We start from the raw sequence: 17,418 nt of genomic DNA, 5'->3' as shown, positions 1-17,418 counted from the left end.
CTGTGTATCTCCTGCTGGTGCTTCACTTTAGACAGGGATTTTTTGCTCATCTATGCAGCTGTCTTGCCGTCTTTGCTCCATTTCTTACTCACCAGGATGCACTGGTCTTGAGCCTGGAGGAAGTGATGCTTGAATATTTATTGACCAGCTATCTTGGACCCCTTTCTCTGCAGAGCCTGTTCCCATGGCATTCTTCCAAGGAGGTCTCTGAAGAGGCTAAAGTTACCTCTCCTGAAATCCAGGATTTCAATTGCACTTGCTGCCCTGCTTCCTCCATGCAAGGTGTTGAACTCCAAATTATCTCATGATCACATTGCACAATTGTAGTGGACTTACTGGAAAGGAGACACACCATGGAAATTCTGCATTTATTTTTTATTATTTTCTTGTAAGAAAATTACCTGCATCGAGTGTTAATCATGGACCAAGACTGTAGCTGAAACTTAAGTATTTTTAATACCAATTCAACCATATACGTTTCTGTGCTCTGTTTTAATTGTAGGATATATTCTTGGAGATCAGGTTTCAGGTCAACTTTCTTTTTTCCTAGACAAGGCCTGAAGCAATGAGATTTCTTTTTCTTTAGAAGAAAGATAAAATGGAAAGAAGAAGGCCAAAGGTGTCCAAGGTATTTCTGGAGGCATTTTGAGAGATTGTAATCGTTGAGTAGTGTAACTTGAACTTTACTTTGCTAAAGCAAAGGTGGTTAGATGCTTTTTATTTCAGGGGGAAGCTAAGGCTGAGATCCTGGCCTATGTAAAGTCAGTGACAAAAATGAATGGAGTTAGTGTTTCACCAGCATAGTTTAGAGTATGTATGTGAAGGACGAAAGGAACCTCGATTCAGGCATTCCCCTGCCTTTTTTGATTTTGGAAGAGATGTGGCTTGTTGCTTGATTGCTTGATGTGGTTTTGACTTGCAATTTTTTTGTCTCTCACGTGTTTTCATTCTGTATGAATGCTAATTATGTTGAGGTAAGTGGAAGCTAAGATTGAGTATTTCATGAAGGAGCTTTTTACATCATTTTAGATAATTTTGCTTTTCTCCTCATGCAAAAAAAGTTGGAACTCCTGCGACAGATTCATAGAGGATACATGGCTCATTGTATTCAGATGTCTGATGTATAAATAAAAGAAAAGCAAGGCATGAATCAAAACTAAGTCAATCTATTGCTGAAACAGACAGCAGTGAAATGGCAACACTACTGAGATCCTTATGGAAGGATCTGTCACCAAACTGTAGCTGAGGCTGGAAAAGTTATCTATTTTTCCTCTTGGTTTGACAGGTGAGCCAGAATAAGTCTTCCAGTTTTAGATGTAAATGAAATTAGTTTTACTCTTTTAATTTCCTAACCATACCTGTAAAACTAAGTAAGGCTGTATTCAGTAAGTATCTTGTGGAGCACAGGGACCCCACATTGCACAATAAGATGCATGTGAAGAGTGCATAGTGTGTGACTTCCCATTCTTTTGCAACAACTGTCTTGTTTTTCTGAATGCCAGACAACATGGCAAGCATATGCAAATAAATCATGTGCACATAACTGGGCATGTCAGACTTACTGGACATGGACTAGGAGACCTTTCCACAGCATGTGTTCTGGGTATCATGCACTGGACCTACTAATCATGTCTGGCGCTGCCCCAGGTCTTGTCGTTGAAAACCTGGCAACTCCCTACTAGCTGTGTAGTGAGGACTTAACTGGCTACTCTCCACAATGGAGGGTGCTCTTCTTCCAGGAAGTGATTCAGGAGGTTAAATTTGATTTCCACTGCAAATTACCACATTCGGTCATCTCCTCCCATCTCTACTGACTATTAAGAAAACACTAGGGACTTAGTTCACAGGGGTGAGGGGCAAAAACAAGACCTTCTTTTTAGCAAGCAGGGTCATATTGTGGAATAAACTGATTTTGTGGTCCCAGGCAAACCATTTCAGCATGTATGTGAAAAGCTGCTCTGCAAGAAGCAGAGCATGGGTCTGAACTAAGGTCTTGCATGTCAGCATCGTAACTGCTGGTCCTGTATGGTGTACAGATGTGGGCTTGCCTTGGTTCTTCCTGTCTGAGTTGCCTTCCTTGGCATAGAATATTCAAATGTGATTTTGTGTCAGAGAGCAGGACAGTCTGTTTAGCTAAGAAGCTGTGATGCTTATTTGTGTAGTGACACAGTTGGATTCTGCTCCTACTTCACTGAGTGTTCAATTACTGCAAAAATGCGAACAGCACAAACAGGTAAGGTGGAGATTGCCCTCTTTCAGATGGCTTTGTAAATATGGTATCTTCTGAGAGAGTGGAATCATATTTCCTTTGGAAGGGGAAGAAATTGAATCTGGTACCCCAGATGCCACTGGATCATTATTTACAGCATTTCTTCCAAATCTGTGGTCGTCAACATCATAAAAAGATGTCTTTTTTTTTTTTTTTCCCCCACCCACTAGGTGGGTGAATAGTCTATTGCATAGCCATCTCCTATTCTCCTCTCCAATCTTGCCTCTTCTGATTTTCAGAAACAGGTCTTGGAACATATTATGCATACGGTGATCTTCACCTGGTAAACATATATACTGTACCCTCCAGCCAGGAGCAGTTTGGTTGGCTCTGTGGGTCTAACTGTAATGTGCATATGGGTTTTAAGGGCTTTAAGTTTAGAGTGGAAGTAAGTAAGCATATTTCTAAGACTGTGTTGTGCACGTATCATGGAATTACAGAATATATTGATTTGAGAGGGATCCTCAAGGAGCATCCTGTCCAGCTCTTGGCCCTGCACAGCACTATCCCCAAGAGTCACACCATGTGCCTGAGAGCATTGTCCAAACACTTCTTGACCTCTGTCAGGCAGGTGCTGTGACCACTTTCCTTGGGAAACCAGCTCCAGTGCCCAAACACCCTCTGTTTGAAAAGCCTTTTTCTGATACCCAAACTAAACCTCTTGAGACACAACTTCAGGCCATTCCCTCAGGTCCTGTCACTGGTCACTACAGAGCAGAGATCAGTGCCTGCCCCTCCTCTTTCCATCCTGAAGAAGTTGTAACTGCAGTGAGGTCTGTCCTCAGTCTCCTCCAGACCAAGTGACCTTAGCTGTTCCTCACACAGCTTCTCCTCAAGACCCTTCACCATCTTTGTTGCTGTCCTCTGGATGGTCTCTAATACTTTAATATTGTTCTTATGCTGTGGTGCCCAAAACTGCACACAATATTCAAGATGCAGCCAGTGCAGAGTAAAGCAGAGCAATTCCCTCCCTTGACTTCCTGGTGATGCTTTTGCCATTATTTATAAATATAACAAAATTTCAACATTACAAACATTTTGAATCGGCACAAATCCATGTGACATCAAGACACCTAAGTAGAAAATATTAATGCTGGAAATTATTTCTGCTATAGACACCACTGCAAATCCTGGATCATGTCTGTGTGCTTTGACTGTGTTGCTGCCTGAAGCTTATGCCATTTAGGGGACACGAAGGTAGCACAGATGCAGAAATAGATACACCTTGCCTTAGAGGATGGTGTAGGTGGAAGAAAGACTCTTCCTTTCCCACTCTTAACATTTCTCCCAACTCTTTGTGGCATTCCTGTCTGCATTAACAAAGGACAGTTCTTTCTGTTGCATGGTTTGGTTACATGCAGAGTCTTTGCCTGTCTTAGAACACTTCTGCATGGTCTCATGAGTTTTAATAAACAGTTTAACTTGTAGCAGTGTTACTCTTCACACTGTCTAAAATGAAAATTTTAGGAGTTGAGAGTCCCAAGAGTTGGAGGTATTATCCAAATACCAATCTATCTTATATTTACAGGTGAACACTTCACCATCACCACCTATGTCTTGGGCCAGGGACACTGCTGCAGAGGATGTGTAGGATGGAGGAATGCTGAAAGGTCTGTCTGGTACTGGGGTGCAGTCATGAGAACCAAAAGCAGAAATAGAATGGAGGATGACAGAAGTACTACTCTACTCATAAGCAGTGGCAGGGACAAAAGCTGTAAAAGTAAATGAAGAGTGCTGTGAAAGTAGTGGTGGTGGGGAGAAGGCAGCTTTTCAAAGGCAGTGAAGAAGATTGAAGACTAGCTAAAGATGTCACTTTGTGAAAGAGGTACATGCAGGGTAAGAATTACACTTGAAGGTAAAATGGTAGAGAAGGTGATCTAAGATTTGAAACTGTAATATGTAATATATAACATACAATATTATAATAATGTAATAATATATAATAATATAACTAAAATGAATGCTTCCAAAAGAGTGTATTTTCCTTTTATTTCCAAAGCATAGCAACAAATACAGACATGAGCAGCCTTTAAGTGCAAGCTGCCTTTCAATACAAGTCTAGAAGGAGCATTGCATATTACACATAGCAGAACAAACAGAAATACATAGAGAAAACTCAAAGACACAGGATGGTTGTCTGGGTGTATCATTGAGAGAGAGAATTTGCTCAGAATCAAACTGGTCTAGTACAGGAATATGGAAAGTACAGGAAAGTAAGAGTAGCAGCAATGTGGCAGTCATCACAAGTATTAGAAATACTCTGGATTCTGACAATTGTGCGGAAAGTGTAATAAACACATCATTATGCTAATATATGCAGTACAATTAAGAAACTTCTTATATTAAATGAAGAACATGATTCCCCAAGTGGAAAAATGCAAATGGAAGAAGCAATGAATTCAAAAGCTTGGCCAGCTACAATGAAAAGTGGACTATACTGTAATGTAAATAAATGTGATAAAATAAAGTGGGAAACTGTGAAGAGCACATAAATGTGAAATGGTGAAGAATGCTCTGAATGGTAATACAAATGTTGAAACTCTCTCTGAAAAATGCATAGGCTAAATTTAAGTGGTAAGATTGGTGTCAACATATAGAAGGTGGCAACATGTTCTGTTGCTAGACAGAGTGAGGTAAACATGAAAAGGACAATCCATAACCCTTTTGGAACCCTTTCACATTATTACAGTAACATAATGTAAAGTTCTTGTCATGTATGTTTTTCATTAAAAGACCAGAGTGTCTTGGAGAAGACACAGATGTGTGATATGGGCTACAGAAGATGTTTCACAGGTCTTGGAATGGAGTCTAGGAAACCAATTGTGAACCATGGCAGCAGATGGTATCATTTGCAAAATGGAAAAAACATATACTTATTGGGTTCTCTATGTAATAATTGCACAGAAAAGGGTTAGAGGTTATGATCATATATAGTCTCTCAGGACTTAAAAGGAGAAGAAATAAACCTTTTGCTGGCTAATGGAAAGAGGAATATTTTTGGAGATGTCAGGAGTCAAATTATTCAGCAAATTTATTAAATTAACAGGATATAGATGGATCTTCCTGGATGGATGGCTTTAGGTTTTGGGTCTTTACTCCACCATTTGGAAGTACTGACTTTTGATCTGTACCTGGCATGAAGTGCACTGTATGCAGTGAATGAGACAGTAAACAGGGTAGCAGGTGCAGATATATGTCTTGATGATCCAATGATCCAGAGCAGATTGATTGTAGTATTTGATATTCTAATAGTCAGTAATTTTAAACTGAATAAAGCCAAATATTAATGTCAGACAGAGGGAATTGTATATGTGGGAGAAGACTGACTTCAAAGGAGATTTCAGAAGGAATGTCTTATGTTGAATGAAAGAGTCAAGGAATACTGAATACGTCAGAATCCAGAGATAGGAAAAAACTGTTGAGGGAGATATTGATTTATGTCAGAAGTGCCATCTAATTCTGAAAGATGCGCAGATACCTAAGACATGTCTTCCAGAAAAATCATTGTCTGAGTATGGGCACCTGAAAGGAAGAGAATACCAAGGTTTTGACAGCAACCAAGAAACTTTAATGTTGTGATTCACTGAGGGACTTAAAAGATACATATGAGGGATAATTGTCTGAAATCTTACTGTGCTCTTGTGGAATGGATGTTTTCCCATTCTCATTTGCATCAAGGCCAGTGACAGCTATAGTGATGGTGTATGCAAGTGCTGAAAAGAGTATTGGCATTGCTACTTTTTGAAGACTAGGTGGTTCTACAGGAGAAAGAACTGCCACATAAACTTGTATTTATTCATTCATTTAAGATGCTCTTTCATCCTTGCAAGGAAATAATAACATCATCAACAACAATTATAATAAATATTAGTCTTTTGACTGCTTTCTTTTGAGAAATAATAGAAAGCCACATTCACTACTATCCTTTTGTATGTTAATTTACTGAGTGTTTTTTAGCATATATATTATAAAGGGTCTGTATGGGAGTTAAAGCCTCTTCCTAGCAATCTGCGTAGATTATTTCATACACAGGGGATGAAAATGTGTTTTGAAGATAAGTATAAGGTCAGAGATTAGGATATATCTTTTAGAATAAATAGGTCATTGCTTGGTCTTCTGACAATAAAAAGGAATACCAACATTTGCAAAATATCTAAGGAAAAACAAGTCTGTAGCTGTCGTGTACTCCTGGAAAAACATCAAAAATTCATATCTTGATCCAATATTGAGTGTACAAACCTGGGCATCTCAAAGGGGAAGACTGGTCTATAAATGGAGAAAATACTTCAGTAAGCTCTTGCATGCATTTTGGGGGCAAAATAATTCTGAAGGTGGAGCTCATCAAGAGCATAAATCTTAAATTTGGAAAGCTGCATGAAATGTCTTGAGAGTCTGCTTGATTTGGTAGTCTGCTATTTGAAGAGAATAAAACAAACACCTTGAAGAAAAACCAGAAATGTAAGGGTGCATTACATTTCTTTTTTCTGCCTTAGAGTAACTTTCTTTAAACTTTACATTCCAGGCATATTAATTTATTTTTACTTTTGTCTTCATGCTGTAAAGTGGGTACTAAAGTTGGCTGGAAAACCATGGACTTCCTATTTCCCAGGCAATTGTAGTCATAAGGAAGAGCACAGATCTGCTCCTGCAGTGCCAAAACAAGACTGATATCTACACTGAATTGCCATTTTCTTCTGCTTTAAAATGGTGGGTTGGCACTAGTTGTGTTCAAGATGATGGCTTTGGAGAATCAATTTGCAATGGCAGCTATGTGTTACTTATTGAAGAATGGTATGCTGCTGTGGGGTAAATTGCCTGGGCCCTGTTGCCTCCTGGCAGTTGACACATCCATACACCAAGAATGGGGAATTTTTGAAATTAACTAATCTCTGACATTGCCTGTGAGATGGTGAGTTCCAGGTTGTTCTGAACAATGCACTACCTGAGTATGAGATGTGTATAGCGCAGGATTTGCTGAATAAATTTGCCTGTGTCTGTAAAGAAAGATCCCAGAGCTAATTATGCTGTCTCCAGAGCTGCTGTACTGGCAAGTGGAGAGCTGTTTCCTGAAGTCTTCTGCGACTTGTGTTTAAATACTCCAAATGTGAAGAAACAGCCCTCAGGGAACCTGTGATTGTGGCAACCAGTTTTCCACTCTTTGTGAAATACAGGGTGATCCATGGTTAAAAAAAAAAACCCACAAAAACCAACCAAACAAAAAAACCCAAACCAAAACAAAAAACCCCCAGAGAAACACTGCAGCACCTGCTCAGAATTTTTTAGGCAGTACTGGGCAGCTTAGGAAGAAATCAAGCACTGGTAAAATTTTTGAATGCTAGGTAAGTCCACCATGGATGGTCTTGACACACTACGTCTTTCCTGAGTTAGGACATGCTCATCTAGAAGTTGATCTTCTGTTTCCTGAAGTTAACTTTGTTAAATCTTGCACCTGTGATACTAGATGGAGGAGCAAAATAGAATAAAATAATTGGAGTAAGCTTGTATATCTGTAGAATACTTGGTGGGTTTAGGTGTCTATATCATGCTCATTGTTTGTTAGGAGTTTCCTTCCTAGAGGAAGCTTGGTCCTTTGCAGGAAGATTTCTTGATTGAGCAGAGATTATAGCATTGATGACTATGTCTGTCTGAAACTTTGCATTCCTGATATGCAACTTGTGTAGCTCTGTTCTTCATTTTCCAACTGTGAGTTTATACTACTTCAGCACTACTTTAAACTTGGTTTCAGAGGGGCCACAATTCAACTGGCTACAATATGTAAGCCATTTGAATATACCAGGTTTCATCAAGTATTGTATCAAGTTTGCAAATTTTAATGCAAACAATGAATCAGCTCATGTTTGTTGAAAATGCCTCCAAGTTTCAGCATACCTTTTGATGAACTTGGTATGACATTTGAATTTGTAAGAAGATATGGCACTAGGGAAGTTTGCAATGTTCAATTCTCAATATTAACATATTGCTCTCACAGTAGTTTAGACTAGGGACATATACGACCTGTCATTAAATGGTAATTCATCTACCGACAATTCAATGTCTGAAGTGTGCTGCCTTTGTTCCCTAAAGACTTAATGAAAAAACTGTTTGGAATATAAAATTTTCCCAAAGTTTAGAAACATTTCACCAGTGAGTGTTTATTAATTTATTTTTTTTTCCCAGCTGTACAAACTAGAGCTAGACATAAAATTGATTTATTCTTTGGAGTGTTAAGAAAATATGTTTTCCATAAAGGAAGTTTTTTGGCAACAGAAATACTTCTGGAGCTGCACTATAGTGCTATTTTCTTGCATCTATGTTGTTAAGACTAGCATGAGCTAGTTTTTTTCCCAGCATGTCCTTATAGCTCCAGATGGAGTAGTATACCTTAATATATATTAAGCAGGAGGAAATAGAGTAAATAAGTTAGGAAGGCAGATTTCTGCTGGCTTTTTGTACTCAGGTAAAGGAAATATTTGAAAGTTGGCGTTGAATACCTTTTTAAAATTACCTAGGAACAAAACAATCTAGATGGATTTAAAGATCAGAACCCACTTTCTCTTCATGCTTTTGCAGTTCAGATATTGCTTCACTGATGTTAAGCACAATCTGTTTCCTTTTACTTTTGTAATGAGCATAAGTGAAGACCACCCTCACAAAGGAGATTTTGCTTGGAGGAGTTGATCTTATAGATCAGGATTTTAAACTATTGTTTCCAAAATGTTTTAGCAGTGGCGAAGTGTGAGTGTCTGACACCATTCAGTAGCAGCTGAAACGTGGCAAGATGAACATGTTATTGTAGGTTGCAATGTGCAACCTAGGTATGTTATTCTGAACGCCTTTATTAGAATTAATCAGTAGTTTAGAATGGAAAGATTAAATTAAAGGTCTGAAGACAATTATTGTTTACTGATTACTTATTGAAGGAGGCACAGAGTGCTACAGTATAATCAAGCAAATAGCTTTGTAGGCAGCTAAGGGCTTGATTTAGAGGCAGCAGCCAGTATTTGTGAACTGATACATGTAGTTTGTCTGGGGCTACCCAGCCAGGCTCTGGCAGTGCAACAGTGCTGTGATGTGCAGTGGGAGCTTCCAAGCTCTTCACGTGACTTCAGCCAGCCATGAGTCAGTATGTTTTTCTTTTGTGCTACAGCAAAAATGTTCAGTTAAAGAATAGGGTGGATATTCTTAAGGGCAGGCAAGCAAATTATATTTCTCAGTGTCGCCCACTGCAAGTCAAAGCTTTTAGAGTATTAATGTTTGATGATAAGTAACATTAAGGTAAAGTAGTTGTGAAGGAGGTAAAAATAGACTTCAGTTAGGGAGAGGTTTTATTTCAGATCCTTCTCTAAATTAAACAGAAGAGCAACTTCCCCTTATAGGGTACAGCTACATCATTCTATTCTTTTCTTTCTCACTGCTATGACATAACTGCAAAGGCTTAACTTGAAACAGACTTGTTATTGAGTAAGGAAGCATAAGAGAATATGACCTGCTCATGGTAAATTATATCTGCCCAGTATTTTTTCAAGGATTTCCAACTGCATGAGCTTTGCTTTACTGTTGTGTTCTTCACTGAGAGTGTTCTTACAAGTGTATTGCAAAGCAGTTATTGAATTAGTTGCACTTAGAAGTTCTTCTGGGTCCCAACCAGTATGGTTGTGGAAAAACAATGGTTTCTTTTGGTTTCTTCAGCTAGGAACTGGATTAACTCATCTTAGAGAAACCAGTACCAGCTCAGAGTAAAGAATGCCCTGCTCTCCCCCACCTAGGGTTTCATCTAAGGCATGCAATAATAGAAGGAAAGAAGATACCACAAACATGTACTACTATTTCCCAAATATAATCCATTTATTCTATTCCCTAATGGATGATTATGAATCTTCTAGTATAGATTGTGAGCTCATACAGAGATTTTTGTCTGATGTAAATTGTAAAGCTTCATTGGCTTCAGCAGAGCTGGACTATTTTGCACTGAGGTTTAACACATGATGTAATGCACTAACAAATTTTTGTGCAACACTGTAAGATATGTCAAGTTCTGGAATCTCTTGTAGTGAGTGGCTCTTTTTAAATATTTGTGTGATTAAAATTGCAATGTCAGATTTTGAAGGGTGATACGTGTGTTTAAGTGATGGATCTGCATTTTGGCAGTGTTTGTCAGGTTTAGTTTATTTTTTTGATAGCCTAATTTTTAGGTAGATTATGCTGTTTCTTTTCTTTAAATCTGAGTCTTTTCACACTTCGTGTTTCATTGTTCATTTTCCTCAATTCCTGCTCTTGTGTGATTTCCCTATCTCTATTTGATCTTGACAGGATTCCTGTTTGGTTACTGAGGACAGGATGAGGAAGGTATCTTTGAAACCTTTTACATAACTTTATTTTAGCATTATGTGGTCCAAGTGGCAGAGAAGATGGATGATACTTTACTCAAGAATGAGTTCTTCAGACCATGTTTAGAGGTAGTATGTTCATTGACTTGCAGGACTCTTAGATGAAGAAGTTGATAGATTTTTAGATGTTACTTCATCACTCTTACTTGGCAAAATACGTAAACTTGCCAACCCACAGAAAAGCCAACCAAACAAAATAGATTAGTAATTTTTAACATACTAAAAATCAAGCTATCTTAAAAATTCAGGAAAGGAAACATGAAAAACAAAGTACTCTTATCTTCTAATGGGTACACTGTGTTAAATCTTCTTCTGAAAACTCTCAGAGAGCAGTCAATGTCATATGATGCTGTAGTAATGTGTCCCATCTAGCATCATGCACTGTCTTTTTACTGCCCTTCTTTTTCCCAAGGGACAGTGGAAGCCATTAGGAGAAACTTTTTACTTTTCCTGGTGCATGGCAAGAGCACAGCCCAAGGCAGCACTGCAGCTTTGGAGGAGAGCCGAACCCAATTTATGGGATTCTCATGCTTCTCTTGGGATTTATAAACATAGTGAATTTCTCTTAACACAACCGGCTCACATACATGGATTGCCTTTGAAAGAGCAATACGTCTTCTTACTAATTCACCAGAATTCTCTTTAAATAAGTTCAAAAAAATGCTTAGAATGAAGACAAGCTTTCTTCTAACAAAGAAAGACTCATTCATTTTAGGAGAACCTGCATCTTTGTTTAGTTTGTGATGCTTGTGAAAATCCATGTCAATCTCTCTAAGTTTTTCTGGGACTGGTCTTGTATTTTGAAATGTGTGGACTCTTTAGCAAGGCACCCCTTAACATTTTCATTTCCATTCTATGGGTTGTCACTGGGTATTCATAGATCTCACATGGTCATAATACAAAGGACTGGCTTGCCTGCCCACACCTTTCAGGCAGATATTAAGGATATGTGAATGGACTCAGTACTTTAGTCTGATACAGCAGCTTCTCTTCTCTTAATTTCTGCTTATGTGTATAACATCATGAAGTACAATCTCTCTTTTCTCAGTTTTCCCACTGCCACACCTTGTAAAAAGAACTGAAATTATTTTGTGTCAGGGAAAATCAGAAGGGTAAGAAGTGATTAAGTTAACAACATGAAGGAAAAGATGAGGGTTGGTCTCTCTTTGTAAGTGGGGATAACTCCAGTACTACTTTTAAACTTGTTCCCTTTGGTATTGTTAAATCCACAAGGTAAGGACATGTGTCTTGGAGAATGTTGACATTGTAATTTATTGGCCTTTATTTGGCCTTCAGGTTGACTTGCTTTCTTCATTTTCTCCGTTTGAAAATAAACTGCTCCCCTGTTCCACAAAATAGCATTTAAATGATGAGGGAGATTTTAAGGAGCACTCTTGCTCTACAGCTAGTCTAATTAGGACTTAGAACTAATTGCAGTAGGTCAGCAATCACTATTGACTTCCATAAATCAGTGCATGATTTCTGAACAGTCAAAGTTATGGAAGGATCCACTTACATACTTCTTTCTATTTTGCTTTTTTAACAGTTATATCGCAAACCAGCCAAATTTGGAAAGTATAAATGACAATGAGGTTGGATTTTATGTTGGACTTAAAAACCTGTGAGTATGGGATACATTTGATACAGCCATTTTGTCTGTATTTCTTTTATAGAAGCATGTAGAGACTTTATCAAACTGTATGCCTAAATTTGTATGTTACTCACCAAAGTTGTAAATCTTGCAGATGAGCCTTGTAGACATTTCCTCCAAACTCTTATTTTAATAGTTATTATCATTACATTATCATTACATATATTTTAAATGAAACATTCTAACAGTTTTATTTATTTTCCTAGGACTGTGGTGGATTCAGGCCTAAGATTCGTGTCCCGTCATGCATTTGTGAAAAATGTGAACCTACAGTACATGTGAGTAAGAATGGTATCTGCATTCTCAGTCAAAACTGCCCAGCTCATGTTAATTTATTTATTTATAATTTATTTCCCTTACCACTTGCTTAATTTAAAAATATTTTAACAAGACAGGGTTAGAATTACTTTCTATTGTTAATTGCCCTTAAATTAGATATATATGGTAAGAAATTGGTGCATCATAAAAACATAACGTGTCAAAAGACCATCCAGTTCATTATCCTGCCTCTAATAGTATATTTCGACTGTGTTTTTTGTGGTAAGTTCTGTAACACAGAGAGTATGTCTCTTGAGGGTATGATGTCCACACTGTGCATCACACTCAGTGACGTGGTTTTGACTGGTTCTAGTCTGATTTGATGAGCTGAACATATTTTAGCAGCTGCAGTGCAGGAAATGCATGCATGGAGCACACCTAGTATAATTTGATCAGCATATGTGCCAAGAGACTGTGATCAGACTGTCTGAAGTACTGAGGTCCTAGAGGTCATTCACTTTGAAAGCTCAAGGTCGCAACTAATGCACCTGGAGTAGAATATAGGAATGACATTGCTTTCACACCCAAATGTGATTTGTAGCTCAGGATCTACAGGAAGCAGAACTTGCACCTGTGCAGCCTTTTGACTGCGTTTCCTAGATTTGTTATGCTTTAGATTTAGCAAAGGCTAAACTGATCAAAGTTCTCTTCCTACAACTTTTGTTCTTTCTAGTGGGACAGACATAGAGTAGCTCATTTTGTTACTTACATGGAAAACTGTGGATCTAATCCAATAAAGCACTGAGATCATGTGAGTGGCTCAGTTCCTCTCAAGTACCCTGTTTTAGTCAAATGTTCCAAGTGTGTTCCTTAGTCCATACATCTTCAACAGATGAACATTAACATATATTCGCATTTAGCCAAACCTTTTGCTTTTATACTAGTGAGATTAAAAAGACATAATACCAAACCTTAGCTTTGCAAGATACTTCCTTGTAAAAGGAAAGAACTGTTGAACAGGACACAGTTTGATTTGATTGCTTTGCTCATGAGATGGAATCACTTTCTGACCTGTGTTTTCCAAATAGCATCAATTAATTTGTGTAAGAAAGTGGACGCGAATGTCCTTTTCTGCCTAGATGGTAATTTCTGCCCTTAATATGGAACAGTCACCAGAGGAGTGTGAACCAGATCTTGTGAGCCTGTGAAATTTATATTACATCATATTATCATTAATGAAGACCTTTCTATAATTAATTGGTAATATAAGGGAAGTACATTCCAGAGTAAATTCAAGTGTTTGCCTGTGTAAAAATTGCTCAGTGAATTATGGCTGTAAACTGTGAAACTCCATAAAGTCAAGTGCTTGTGCACTGGCTGTGGAAATATGCAATTAGAACATGCTGTCTGAGGGGCATATTTGCAGAGAAAGATTTAGTGACTCTGCTGGGAGAGAAGTGAGATTCTCTCTCTGTGCAATGAGGCAGAACAAAGCAAATTCAAGTCTGGGATCAAAAGGAATATTGTGTTACATTTTTACATCTTTTCCCCATTGCTTTATCTGCTGTGAGGGAATCTATTGGAATACTGTCGAGAGATTAGGACACCAAATCTACTCATCTTGAAAGATGCTATAGAGAAGAGCCGTGGAGTTGTAAGGAGCTTGTAAAGTAAATAATATTAGGAGGCTGAGAGCCTGAGTATATTTAGGGCAATAAAGAGAAGATTGAAAAGGAACATACACCATTGCAATAGGACAAAGAATAATGATTTGTAAATCAAAGAGGGTTGATTTAGATTAGATATAAGGAAGAAGGTTTTTACAATAAGGTGATGAAACACTGGCACAAGTTTCCCAGAGACATAGTGGATGCCCCAGCCCTGGAAGCATTCAGGGTTACGTTGAACTGGGTTCTGAGCAAGCCGGTGCAGTTGAAGATGTTGGAGAGCTGGACCTAGATCACCTCTAATGGTCCCTTCCAACCCAAACTCTTCTATGATTCTATGCTTCTGTGCTCATCTTCACTTTGAAAGAAGAGAAATTATGAGGAGGAAAACAATCAGCTCTCTCCATGATCATGAGGACAGTGTGAGAAATAACAAGTTTAGTTTGGAAAAAGATAAATGGAATTTTGGAAGAGCTTTCCAGCTCTCTGGGCAGGTAGACACAACAGAAGGTGTGCAAACTGGTATGATCCTCTTGAGAGACTTTTTTGACTGTTGCCTTAGGGAAATGGGTTTCATGCAGTCGCAAAGTGTGGCTGTTTCCACTGTTTGCTTATAATCAAAACTTACATAGGTAAACAAGTTTTCAGAAAACTGACCATTGAAAAGAACAGAGAGACCCTATCAAAGTTACCATTTAAGGGAAAAGTATCACTGTACATATGTAAGCTACTAGGCTTTACACAATCCACTTGGATAAGACACCTTTAAAGTGTTTCAAACACTTTGAGGATCTTCCTTTGAACATGCACTCAAACTGGGAATATGTGTCTGCTAGTGAGCAGACTTTGGTAGAGCTATAACTCATGAAGCTCCTTGTTAGAATCAAATTAGACTGACTTGACATCTGTTCAGTTGATATAGATGAATTCTTGATACAGAGTACTTACATTATGAACCAAAAGTTTATCCAGTCTCATACTGTATTCTTTTGGTGAGATTTAGTAATGTTGGCAGACACAGGATAAACCCAGATAAGATGGAAAATATTAAGTGTCAGCAACTTCTCTGGATGCACAGGACAAAGCAGTAAGTATAGAGGTATTTTTTACCATGCCTGATCTGTTACCCCTACAAAATGCATTTGTTTATTTTCTTTGGCAAGTCATTATGCACACTAAAATGTTTCTGAAAGCCCCAGTGAATCATGGCTCTTTGTCATCAGCAATAAAAAACCTGTTGACTGCCTATGAAGGAAGCATAGCTCCTGTTGTGGTTGAGACAGTGAAAACTATTAAGAGCTAAAGGAATTTCATTTTGCAAGGGTAATCTGTGAGTACAGGTCTTTGAGAAGTCCTACATTTTATTTGGAAACAATTTTTTTACTATCCCATAAAGGAAACAAAAAGCATTTTTCTGAAGATTGATGTAACTATATAAGCATTAATTTTGCTATGATGCTATTATAGCTTTCTTTTTCTTGTTCTGTGAAAAATAATTTTATGTAGTTAAGGAGCTACATTATATAAAAGTATTATTTATTTTATGAATAATACAAAAGTACCAGTTTAAAAGAAACTTATTAACACACATTTTCACAAGTTCTTTTTTGTTATTTCTTTATTTTCTTGGAAAAGCTTATGTAGCCCAAGTATCTTTCTAAAATTATCTATCATGAGAAGATTTTAGTAATACCATAAACAACAGGAAAATAAATGTCCTAAGAGATGCTATTGAAGTGTAATTAATAGCCTTGCTCATCTAATTTTGGTGTTTTCTCCGTCCTAGACTCAAGTCAGCTGACAGTCTCATTTTAGCAGTTTACAAGCTTATCTGCTGTTAAGAGTAATTTAATCAACCTGTGTAATACACATGCATGGTATATTGTCAGTGCATTTAAATATGAAAACACTTCACAGCAAGGGCCTATTTACAAAAACTTTAAAAAAATAGTTGTTGCTTTGTGCCAGCCTGCGTCTAAGTGCATCACTGAATCATAGATTGTGAGTGTAGTGTATATACAGAGCTCCAGGTATTAAAATATGTTTATATCTTTGCACGGTTCAGGTTTAGGTAGGGCAGCCAAGGGAAACCATTTGAGACCAACCTTGCTGCAGATTCCCCCTTGTTTGCACACAGGGCTGGTTCCAGCCATAGGCAGAGCAGGCAGTTGCCTGTGGAGGGAGACTGAGTGTAGCAAAATGGCCAAGTCTTCACCTCTTTTCCCCACCTTTCTTTAGTTCTGTTCCCCCCTCTTCTTTCTTTCCTCCTCTTTTCAGAAGCACTATAGCTGGTAGAACTCTGCCCATGTTGCTAGCTCTGTACATATTGAGGTTTCTGTCTGGTTTTTTTCTATTTATATTGCCACTGGTTTGCTTTTAGCTGAATTAGGGCCAGCAGGTTTAAAGTGAGCTCAGTATACTCATGTAAAATACAAGCATACTTTTGACTGAATCTGGTCCTCTCCTTAAGCTTATCTTCAGGTCCAGGCTCTGTACTCTTGACTTTTTTTCTATAAGAGAAAAACCCTTTAGAACCTCAGATGTATGTTCTTTGGGCTGGTCTTTTTTAGTGTAGGTAAATTATGGAATTAATTCATATTATCTTTCCATGAAAGTGGAAGTAGGATTGTTAACTACTTCAAAATAAACGTGGCAGTGAAATTTTCACTTAATATGAATTAAGGAGACAGCAATAGGCATCTCTGTAGTCAATAAAAAGTGTTCACCTTATGAATAATATATGTATAAAATTAAATTTACTCTCAAGTAGTGCCTAAGGTGTTACAAATTTATTGCAGTTTTGCAGGTAAAGCCCACTGTATATCTGGCTATCTTTTTGGCAAAAGTAGGATTTATTTGATCTGCAGGTAAGAGAGGCAGGCACATACCTTGCCTGGCAGTACCACAGGGGCCTCCACAAGTGCTGCTTGTAAGTGTGGGAACAGGAGACGTTCTCCTGTGTGGTAAGTGAAGAGTTTCCCATGGAGGAATGGGGTTTGATGTGGCTACTTGTTGGGGGCAAAAGCCCAAGTCAGTATGAGGATCCAGCTTCTTTTATTCAAGCTCCCAACACAAAGCATATGCATGCAAAGAAAAAAACGCATAGTGATAGTTTTTGCTTAAACATAACTTCTGTTCTATATGCAAATAGTGCCTTAATGTTGGTTTATCTGATCAGGGTCCGTG

At 38.0% G+C, this 17,418-nt stretch overlaps 1 protein-coding gene across 4 annotated transcripts in view; it reads left to right on the top strand.

Annotated features, from left to right (window-relative positions):
* Nucleotides 1–17,418, top strand: part of NTRK2 (neurotrophic receptor tyrosine kinase 2) — a 201,623-nt gene that overhangs the window by 6,942 nt on the left and 177,263 nt on the right. For all 4 annotated transcript variants that reach the window (XM_062514087.1, XM_062514086.1, XM_062514085.1 and 1 more), the window contains exons 2-3: nucleotides 12,203–12,277; nucleotides 12,514–12,585. In XM_062514087.1, the coding sequence (XP_062370071.1) occupies nucleotides 12,203–12,277; nucleotides 12,514–12,585 (147 nt within the window). The remainder of the gene's footprint in view (nucleotides 1–12,202; nucleotides 12,278–12,513; nucleotides 12,586–17,418) is intronic.

Source organism: Cinclus cinclus, chromosome Z (assembly GCF_963662255.1).
Source record: "Cinclus cinclus chromosome Z, bCinCin1.1, whole genome shotgun sequence".
NCBI classification, from domain to species: Eukaryota; Metazoa; Chordata; class Aves; order Passeriformes; family Cinclidae; genus Cinclus; species Cinclus cinclus.
This window is presented reverse-complemented; position numbering and strand designations above follow the sequence as displayed.